Source organism: Cynara cardunculus (assembly GCF_001531365.2).
Source record: "Cynara cardunculus var. scolymus isolate 2C chromosome LG 4, CcrdV1, whole genome shotgun sequence".
NCBI lineage: Eukaryota > Viridiplantae > Streptophyta > Magnoliopsida > Asterales > Asteraceae > Cynara > Cynara cardunculus.
In genome coordinates, this window is record NC_037531.1 from 14,497,176 (window position 1) to 14,507,281 (window position 10,106).

At 32.6% G+C, this 10,106-nt stretch overlaps 1 protein-coding gene across 3 annotated transcripts; it reads right to left on the reverse strand.

Moving 5' to 3' along the window:
• Nucleotides 1-270: 270 nt before the first annotated feature.
• On the reverse strand, nt 271-4,076 carry LOC112511762. 3 transcript variants are annotated; one of them, XM_025117500.1, is made up of 13 exons: nt 3,827-4,036; nt 3,528-3,714; nt 3,340-3,437; nt 2,863-2,958; nt 2,615-2,731; nt 2,289-2,520; nt 2,070-2,203; nt 1,642-1,997; nt 1,469-1,568; nt 1,306-1,365; nt 1,148-1,231; nt 896-1,012; nt 271-753 (listed from the first exon to the last, which is right to left on the reverse strand). In XM_025117500.1, exons 3-13 carry the CDS (start codon nt 3,364-3,366, stop codon nt 448-450), a joined length of 1,629 nt encoding a protein of 542 aa, XP_024973268.1. In that variant the 5' UTR covers nt 3,367-3,437; nt 3,528-3,714; nt 3,827-4,036; the 3' UTR covers nt 271-447. The 3 variants fall into 3 exon arrangements, with proteins under 3 accessions (XP_024973268.1, XP_024973266.1, XP_024973269.1); XM_025117498.1 differs by having other exon boundaries at nt 3,528-4,076; XM_025117501.1 differs by lacking the exons at nt 3,340-3,437; nt 3,528-3,714; nt 3,827-4,036 and adding an exon at nt 3,152-3,182.
• Nucleotides 4,077-10,106: the final 6,030 nt, after the last annotated feature.

A 10,106-nucleotide genomic window follows, 5' to 3' on the forward strand; every position in this document is an offset into this window, starting at 1 on the left:
CCCTCATCTGGTGCTAGACCTTGGATCTGATATCATGTTATAATATGTGAAACCTTTTGAATTCACTCTAATAAACAAAACACCCATTCAAGAATATGCTTAGAGAGAGAGATAAAGAATTGACACATGGACTTGTGGTGATGAATATGCAGAGGGATGTAAATTTAAGGCCAAAAAGGGACCTGGGAATAATACTGATTCCCATTGTATGCACCTTCTTGTTACAGAATCTCTAAGCTTCATAACATTCACTGTTTCTCCAATAAATCTCTTCAAAACCAAGCCCATCAATCCACATTAATTAAAAAATTGAATAGTATACCAACTTGATGATTAATACTTACAATGGTGGGGAATGGATTATATATATCTACTTCCATTATGTGTTTTCATGCTGTATACAAATCTATAACTCAAGAATCTTTTAAAGACCAATGCAAAAAGATTTTATTTGTGCAGAAGATACCTGAACCGAAACTCATAAGGAATAACTCGAAGACAATGTGAAAGGGGTACGCTCTTCTCTCTCTCGAGGCACTTCATTGCTTCTTTTCCGACTTCATTTGGTAACTGAAGGCATACCCAATCTAGCAATGAGTCCATATCTTTGGCGAAATCAAGCATATACCAATCCAACAGTTTTGGGATTGCAACCATTTTCTTTGCGGTTGAAATCCCAATTGCAGCCTGTAAGTAATCTTTTTTCGCGACTTCAAGTTCATTTTCAACTTCAGAGCCGGTGTAGATTCTTACCTTCATTTTCAGACATTTCAATGAGGTCATGGGTGTGAATCGGTTCTGATATTTGCTTTAAATTCAACAACAGTTTGCGATCTTTTCTCATAAATGTTTATAGTACCAAGAATCTGATTAATGAACCTTATCTAGAACTTACAGCAGGGGAGGACCAGCTTCCACAGGAGAGAGCAAACGTCACTAGCGGTTCTGATAACTCCAACCCGAACACACTTCTTGCAGTTATCTCATCATTCTTTACACCCTTTGTGAAAGTCTATGCAATTTCAAGAAACCACATAAATATCAAATGTTTGGGATCGTAAAAAATGTCATTTTTACAAATACACCCTTTATACATATTTTTCTCATTTTTGCTTGTGAGGGTATTCTTGTAAGGAAATTCACTTACGTATTTTGAATGATAAGGGAGTCGCAATATGAAATGTTCGATGCTGATTGCGTTTAAAAAATGCCCTCCAACGTTTATTGTTGCCTGATGAGTATGAACAAATCATATATACATATATCTATGCAAATGAGTGTAAGTGATTCTGTGTGTCGCATTACCTTCTGCATTAGTTGAACAACCATCTCAGGACTTTCTGGTATACCATGTTCAAGAAACGCCTGATAAATTGCATGATCCAAATATCTTGAGATTAGTTTTCTCAATATTTCAGCAATTTGCTAACAAAAAGAGAGAGAAGTGATTCTGAAAGATCTAACTTACATTCATCATGCACGAATTATAAATATTGATCCAGAACGCAAGCTTTTCTTGGTGAGTGAGACTTGTTAGATCGACGGATGCAAGTTTCCCAAGTAGGAGCCTGGAGAATCAAGAAATAACAATCAGAATTCGGTCCCAAAAATACAAAAACATGAAAAAAATTCAGCACTTACTTCAGTCTTTGTATCAAAAACACAGAATTCGTTGTTCGGTTTTTGTTGATGGAAGTTGCTTCAATAGCATATAAATGTTTATACTGACCAATGTCCCTCTTCTCGAATTTGCAAGAAATGTCATAAGGATCCTTAAACTCTGTTTCTTTGAGAGTTTCAATAGATGTCAGTGAAGGTAGCATTTCTGTGATACTTCTACTCCTTGTTGAGCTCATTCGTACAAAAATGTTCATCAAACATTTTAGAATACTTTCAGAAATCTTATTCGGATCATCATCTCCTGATAACAAGCCTTTTTCTTGAATCACAAAGGTTTTTCCCTCTAAATATGCACCCTCCATTGCTCTACCTTCAAACTGAACAATTAAATTATTGCAATGCATACAAATATGTTCAACATAAAACCAACTTATTATTTACTAAATTACCTGTAATTTTTTAGGATCTAAACTCTTCCCTGTTGATTTAGAATCAACTGGTGATCTCCTTGAATTGGGAGTTTGAGATTTTGGATTTGGCGATCGCTGCTTGATTTTAGCGGCAGTTGTGCATGCTTGTTTTTCTTTCCCATCAAACAAAGATATAAACGTCAGATTTTTTTTCACTCACCACTCATCTTTCAAGAAACTAATATGCCCAAGAATTACCTGAGATCATAGGTGAATTTTCAATAATGGGTGTTGATAAATTGGTCTCAAGTTGAGGTGATAACTTGGAGGCTTTGTGTTCTTGGCCATCAAGTGCATTTTCAAGATTCCTCTTAGAGGATGAAATGTAGACAGCTTCTTGATATAGGCCTTGCCTAAAATGAACCACTTGTTCTTCAAGTCTTACAACTTCTTCTTCCAAAACAGCAACTTCTGCTAGAAGCTCCAATGTCTGCCCATACCCATGATAAAAATCATAAAAATTCATGAAAAATGGCAACATTGATTGATCGAAAAATGAGTAATATCTCGATTAAAGTACTAACGGAAGGAGGAAGATAAGGAGGTAATCGCGGAAGAGCTCCTAAAGGTCTGGTAAATGCCCTCTCTAAAGCTCTATGAACATTCTCTTCATGTCTAAGCCTCTTCCTTAGCTTCTCCACCTGAAATAAATTGGAAAAAAAAAAAAGAATAAATATTGAATTGAATTCAATAATTGAGAAAATGAATTGAATACCCTACTAAGAAAATATTATCAAAAACTAAACAAAAGTCAATGGTGACAGTAAGGTACATCTTGTTGCAATGCCATCTTTCTCTCTCTCACTGAACCTCTTCTGGTTGTGCTTGTGCTTGTTTTCTCAGCCTCCATTTGCATTTGCTTATCAACCTTTTTTTTGATATTTTATAAAGAAAAAGAAGCAAATAAAGAACATCACAATCAGTTTCAACAAGAAAAGAATCATAATGCAATAAAGAAAAGACACACAAACATTTCATCAAACACCTAATGTGGATAAGATTTAAAGTGAAAGCAACTTTTGCAATTATGTAAGGAACACTACACGGTAATCCATAATTACTTTTAGTTCATTCCTCAGAAATCAAATTGAGAACCAAAATCAAAACCCGATATAGGATTTGATGCCAAACCGAAAACCCATCTGGGAATTACGTCAAATATGAAGATTTCTCGATACAAATTGAAGATAATAACGTTCAAATGAAAAGGACTGATCACCCATTTGGGAACACCAAATAATTGAATTACCTTTGGATCTTTGAATGGAGTTTTCATGGGCCTCAAATTTGTCTTTACTCTGGTATTTATCTTTGTAGATAATCGCAACAACTTAACATTAATGAACTCTGCAAAGTCGCAGAAAACAGAAAATCAAAACATGATCAAAGAAAACAGAGTATTAAATGAGGACACTAAAGAAAACAGAAGAATCAGACCTTTAAAGGAATGGGTCGTCGTTCTTCCTCTTCCCCAAAACCAATTTCATTCTCTTTACGAGTATTAATTACTACAACTCCAATACCGAAAGAGAAACTAAACGCGGGAAAAAGCTGAAAGCTGTTGTACTCAGGCCTCAAAATTCCAATCTTCAAGAAGAAAGTGCCTGCCTCGATTTGTGCGAATCTTATATACACATAAGAAAGTCCGAAAAAAGAACACCCAATTAAGCATTAGCTTTGAAGATATGAAAACCCAGAGAAAGAAGAAGAAGAAGAAGAAGAAGAAGTAGTTATACAACAACTATGGAGTATTATATATAAAGATGAAAGTGGTGTAAACAACTGTAAGCTTCTTCCATTAATTAAACCAGAGAGAGAAAGAGCGGTGATGATGGATTGTGTAAAAGGGTAGATGCGATTTGGTTTGTGTTCGTATATATATATACGGTATTACAAGAAGGATTTTACGAAGGGGGAGAAGAGCCATCATGAGCTAACGTGCGCACTTCTCTTTTTCAGTGGAAGCATAAGCATGATGGACCTTTTCCTCTTTAGATCCATTTTTTGCTACTACGATCATGGGATTATAACAAAATCTTGGTTGCAAATCTATCTCTTTTTTATTATTATTATTATTAACAAAAAAAAATCTAAAAAAACTCAATGGACTTTAGTGTTTTGAATGATTAAGTCATTGGAAATTTTTTTGAAACAAATAACTTTTTGGACATTTTAAAACCTGTTAAACAACCCATTGGACTTTCTAAAACGATAATATGATAACATTAAAATTTTAGAGATGTAACTTTTAATTAAAAATGAAATGAACGAGACGGTGGTGACGTCTTATTTTGATTCATCCGAAGCATTTATTATTTGATCGTCTATCCTCTTTGTTGCTTTTCATTTCGTATTTTAAACGTAGAAAGTTTGTTTTATTTTATTATTCTTCTGTCTTCTGTCGGGTCCAAAAATTAATAATAGATATATTAATCGATTATAGTTCCTATTTTTTATTGTATTTGATAAATGTTTTTTAATGTCAGTTTATTAAATACTTATCCGCTAAGTGTTTATGAAAATATTCATCAAAACAAACATGAAGGTATATTTCTATAAAATATTAATTTTATGAAAATCATAATATTTATATATAAATTATTATTATTTAACTATTTATTAAATATCTAAAATAATTTATAAAACAAAATACAAGTATATATACCATCGCTTTATTTTGCAACAATAATATAATAAACAACCAAAAAAAAAAGAATTAACATAATTAATTTCCATATAAAAAATTTTAAATTTTTGTGAGATAAATCACAAGGTAGTGTCTGATTAGTTTGAGCTTGGCTCCAAATGTCAAAAGCACTAGAAGGTCCCAGATTCAAATCCAAGAAGGATTAAAAATCTCTTTGTGGCCATGGAAGTTTAAATGCGGTAACTTCGAGTTATCTGTAAAGTAGGTGGTCAATTGTGAGATAATTTTTAAATACAAAACATGAGAAGAAATTATGGTTTAATGATACAATTATTACACACAAGATTGAAGTGTTTAAAGGCAACGAATATTATTTGGATCAACGTTATCTAAAATACATTTATTTAAAACATTAATCTAAAATAAAATTCATTGGGATCCATCATTTTACGAAATAAAAATATTAAAATAATGTATTTTATGTGTTGGATCTTGGGAGCATTTTATTGCCTTTAAAGTTTTAACTCACGTCATAAAGGGAGGTGCCCTTTGTCGACTACTACTTGTATTCTTTTAAATTTGAAGGTTGAGTAACATTTGTCTTCATCATTTTAATCCATTTTTATTTCGTTTAATTTTGCGTGAAAACCGTAAACTTCATTTGAAGTACGGGGTTGTTTATTAAATGTTTATCGGGTAAACGTTTATCAGTAAGAGAAATCACTCTTGTTCACGTTATCATGTAACATTCTCGGTTATCAAAATGGATTGTTGGTAAACGTTTTGAACCAACTAAGAGATGGATCTCAATTCTCTTGTCTGTCCAAGATGTGGTGATGAAGCGGAGACCGTGGATCATGCCTTGGTCATCTGCAGAGATGTAAAAACAGTTTGGAAGGAGATGTTTAGGTGGTGGCACTTAACGAACGTTGAGCCTACCTCAGTTCTCGAGATCACTACAGCAGGTTCGCATCTGGGCAGGAACTTGGCTAGAAACGAAACACGGACAACAACGTTATGGTCGAGCCTATACATGATTTGGTGTTCCTCTTTGTTGTACTGTTTTTGGTTGGTAATACAGTGATTAGGTTTGGCGTTATTTCAAAGCATTAAGGATAGAATTTGGTTGGCTTCAGTATTATGCATTTCATTCCCGTTGCAACCTAAATCGATGATCTTGAGATGATTTATTACATATAGGGGCAGGTTTAAATGAGAAAACGATCAATTTGCAAGAAGACAAGAAGGAATATGGGCTACACAATCCATTAATTAAAAAAATACCATAAATAAAAAATGAAAAATAGTTGTAGAAATTAGGATAATTATCATTTTGACTTGGATAAATCCTTAAAAATCTCATTATATCATTTAGATTTTATTATCCTTGTATATTTGGTCATTCAAATATTTAGGATTATGATCACATATGTAGGATTGAGGATGAGTTAAGCGACGATACCAACCATGTAAAGTTGTACGGACGCCAAATAGTGTTGTTGGTGAGGATGGGGCTGATGCAAGCGGTGGTTGGAGGCAGTAGAAGCCATGACCAGTGACCCCTCGAAGGAGGGGTTTGACGTACAAATTCTTAAGAACACAGTAATCAGGATAGAATTCCATGTATGTGGCATTATCACGAGTGATTTTAGAAACACTAAGAAGGCTTTTTGTGAGTTTAGGAACGATAAGAATGTCTTTTAAGTGAACAAAGTTAGACATAGCAGGCAAAATAGTAGATCCATAATGCGAAATAAACAATGGGTTATGTTACCAACATATAGTTTGTCGTTCCCGCGATACTCATCTGAGATGGTTAATTTGTTTAGATCAGGAGTGACATGATCGATGGCGCCAATATCAAAATACCAAGAGGGATCAATAATAGAGTTTCAAGTATAAATCATGTCATTCATATAAACCAATCAATTGAGATATTTATGGAAACGACGAGGGTTTGTTTATTACGATCTGAATAGTTACGTAAGATTATTAAAATTCATTAATTAAATCAACGTTTTATATTAAGAAATAACCGATATATTTATGAAACTAGATATTCATTAGACTAGATGGACAGTTGAGATTGATTTGTATGGTTTATATGAATGACATAGTACAATAATCAAATGAGAACCACAAAAGTTACAAGCATATGAGAACCGATATAAAAATATCTTTTTTACACGTTTAACTTTTTCTTTGGTTCATGTGTGTGTGTTTATGCGTGTGTGTATATATATATATATATATATATATTATTTTGGGTCATTAAATTGTATTGTTACTTGGGTGTATGTTTTATAGGAAAGAGAAGTACAATATATGATGATTGATGAAAGATGTAGTCTTAATCACATGGATGCCAACTAAGGCGCTTTCAATTCTCCCTTCAACAATACAAATTAATGTCCCAAATTCTCTACATTTTAACACTTCATATATTACCACATTTAATTGCATTCAAGACTTGGTTACAAGAGGATTTTTATTTCTTTTTAGATTTAACTTGAGACCTTCAGGTACTTTTAACCTTTGAAGCTAAACTCAAACCAATCAAGCACCATCCTTGTGGGTTTTTTTTTTTTTTTTACCTTTTAACTCCCTTGACTTTTATTTGACATGTTTATTATTCCATTCGTTTACGATCATAATTTATATTTAACTACAAGATGTAACATCTCATCCTCCAATTAACTCGTAATTAAATATTTCATTTTAATATATTCTTAAATTAGGTTAAATACTACAATTAATAATAATTTGACAGCATATACGTTTTAAGATAACTACATAGCAACATAACCATATTTAACTATGCTTCTTACCACCCGTCATCATTTTTATATCTTAGAAACATATATATAATATACGTTCACAAATTAAATTGATATGACATCCTTAGTACATAACGATCCATGCCAGTGTACCTAAACTCAGCATGCGTTACCGATTTCTGTTTGCTACCATCATCACCTGATCATCGTCATGATGGTCTGTCACCGTCACCACCACGGAACCACCACGGACACGGTGGTGACCACCTAAAAGGAGAAGAGGAATGATAGGTGGAAGATGGCATGATTTGGAGGTCGACATTATGATGGGCGGTCATACGGGTGATGTATTTTAGACACGAATCAATTATGAAAACCCATGGACCACTTGCCAACCACGTGACCAAGAGACAACAAAATTGCAATACCACCCATGCATTTGGTAAATAGACACATGATACCCCTATTGTTTATTAATTGACACAACAAACCCTCTCATCCAAAATATTTTACGGAAGCCCTTTTCTTGTTTTGTTAAGATCGAAAAGGAATATTTACGGTTTTAGTAAGTGATTCGACTCGATAATACTTGTACTCGTGATTCTAACTGCGAAAACATTTAATGTTTTTTAAATAAATATAAGAAATATAGTATAATTGATTTTAAAATTGTAATATAATAAATTACAGTTACAGTTGTAATTGTAATAAATATACGTTTGACATTCAAAATTATAATAAAACAACTTATATAAAACAAAAATAATATTAATTAACTCCCTACTAACCACTCTTCTTTTAAAGTTCACACCACTTCAATCACCAACTACAAAACCACCCAAAAGAACACATTTTCTAAGAACCCATGTGTAATATATTATGATTTCATATCAATATGTGATAATATATATATATATATATATATATATATTTTGATGTTAAAACTATAAAAAAGTTTATGAATTGTGGATATCAAATTCAGTAAAAACCTTAAATACAAGCTCTCTAAAATTTCTTATATATATATATATATATATATGTGTGTGTGTGTGTGTGTTTTTATAAAAAAAATGCTCTTGAAAAATGTCAAAGATGATTGAGATAAGTTATGGTCTCAACAAGCTCATTTGTAGGTAAACCACAAGAGTGGTGTCTGATTGGTTTGAGTTTGGCTCCAAAGGTCAAAAGTACCAGGAGGTCTCAGGTTCAAATCAAAAGAAGAATAAAAAATCCCTTTGTGGCCACGGGGGTTCAAATGCGATGACTCCGGGCTATCTGCAAATCAAGTGGTCGCGCTAAGGTTAGTCGACTCGCATAGTGGGTTGGATATCCAGGTTAATCAAAAAAAAATATAGGTAATGAACACTACAAAATTATAGTTCAAAAGCAAAGCGAAAGAATAAAAACGTGGGTTTGTAACAAATGATAGGTTGAACGGACCCTGATAAACTGATATCAACCCAACACACTTTTAGTAGACGTGTATGTGATTATTTACAACAATACAATCATGAACACTCCTCTTTCGAGCGTCCTAACCGTAGAGGCTAGGAACTGTATCTTTGTGGCCCATGTATGTTGACTCGACAGTTTCATACTGTATGCAAGACTTCTTGAAGTTTCAAGCCTTATTCCGATTTTGACCTTACAGATCTAGCTATGACCTACAAAATCTTTTTGTCGTATTGATCACATTGCCATACAACACGTGGACTCCTAAAACAACACTTAACATAGATTGTTGTCGTCATAGAGAAAACTCATCGTATAATTTGTAGATTATGTCTTTTTCTTTCGAATTTTGCAAGCGCTATAAGAATCAAGTATATCAAACAAACATTATCAACCACATACCATACCAGATTAACATAGTAAAGGCCGAGAATTTTTAGCCGGTAATTAAGGGGCAAGGCAAAGAATGATATTCTTACCCGGTAAGTGAGCGTAACGGCTCTTATCAGTAAGTGTTTACCAATTAAGATTGTGCATACAATGCATTATTGATGACCAAGAATCTTACCCAGTAAGGTTAGTAAAAGTGATAACTCTTACGGGTAAGTGTTTTGCTCAATAGCTCCTTAATACTTTGTATATAACTGAAATTACTGTAAATGTACTGTATAATTATAATTTATTTGGATTTTAATATCTATTATATACAGATAAGCGTTTAACAAAAAAAAATATTTCTTAAAACGAACTTGCAAATTATGAAACCACTTATTTTCTTACATTATTCCTACATTTTGTCATCTTTTTAGAATTTACTTAGGTTATTTAGTAGACTGGATTATGTCGAATTTGAGAATAGATGTTGCTAAAAGATTTAATATCGTTATATTTGTTATAATCTTGACGATTTCTTATATAAAGTCTAATAAACTGTTTTAGAAGATAAACTTAAAAATATAGATGTCGAATTTCTTGTGATTAAAGCAAATTTTTTGTACCATTAAATTTCACGAATGAAACTGTTTCACTGTTTTATCTACCTAACTCACGTGACTCATTGTCACCTACAATGAGTTAGATATATCCTAATAAATTATGAAATATAAAACATACTATAATCAACTAAAAATAATGAAACAC

Coding starts and splice junctions, on each gene's coding strand:
- LOC112511762 (XM_025117498.1), bottom strand. CDS start 3,366: ATGAAAACTCCATTCAAAGATCCAAAG. Junction 2,732..2,862: donor AGATGGCATTGCAACAAGAT/GTACCTTACTGT, acceptor AATTTATTTCAG/GTGGAGAAGCTAAGGAAGAG. Junction 2,204..2,288: donor AAATTCACCTATGATCTCAG/GTAATTCTTGGG, acceptor TTGATGGGAAAG/AAAAACAAGCATGCACAACT.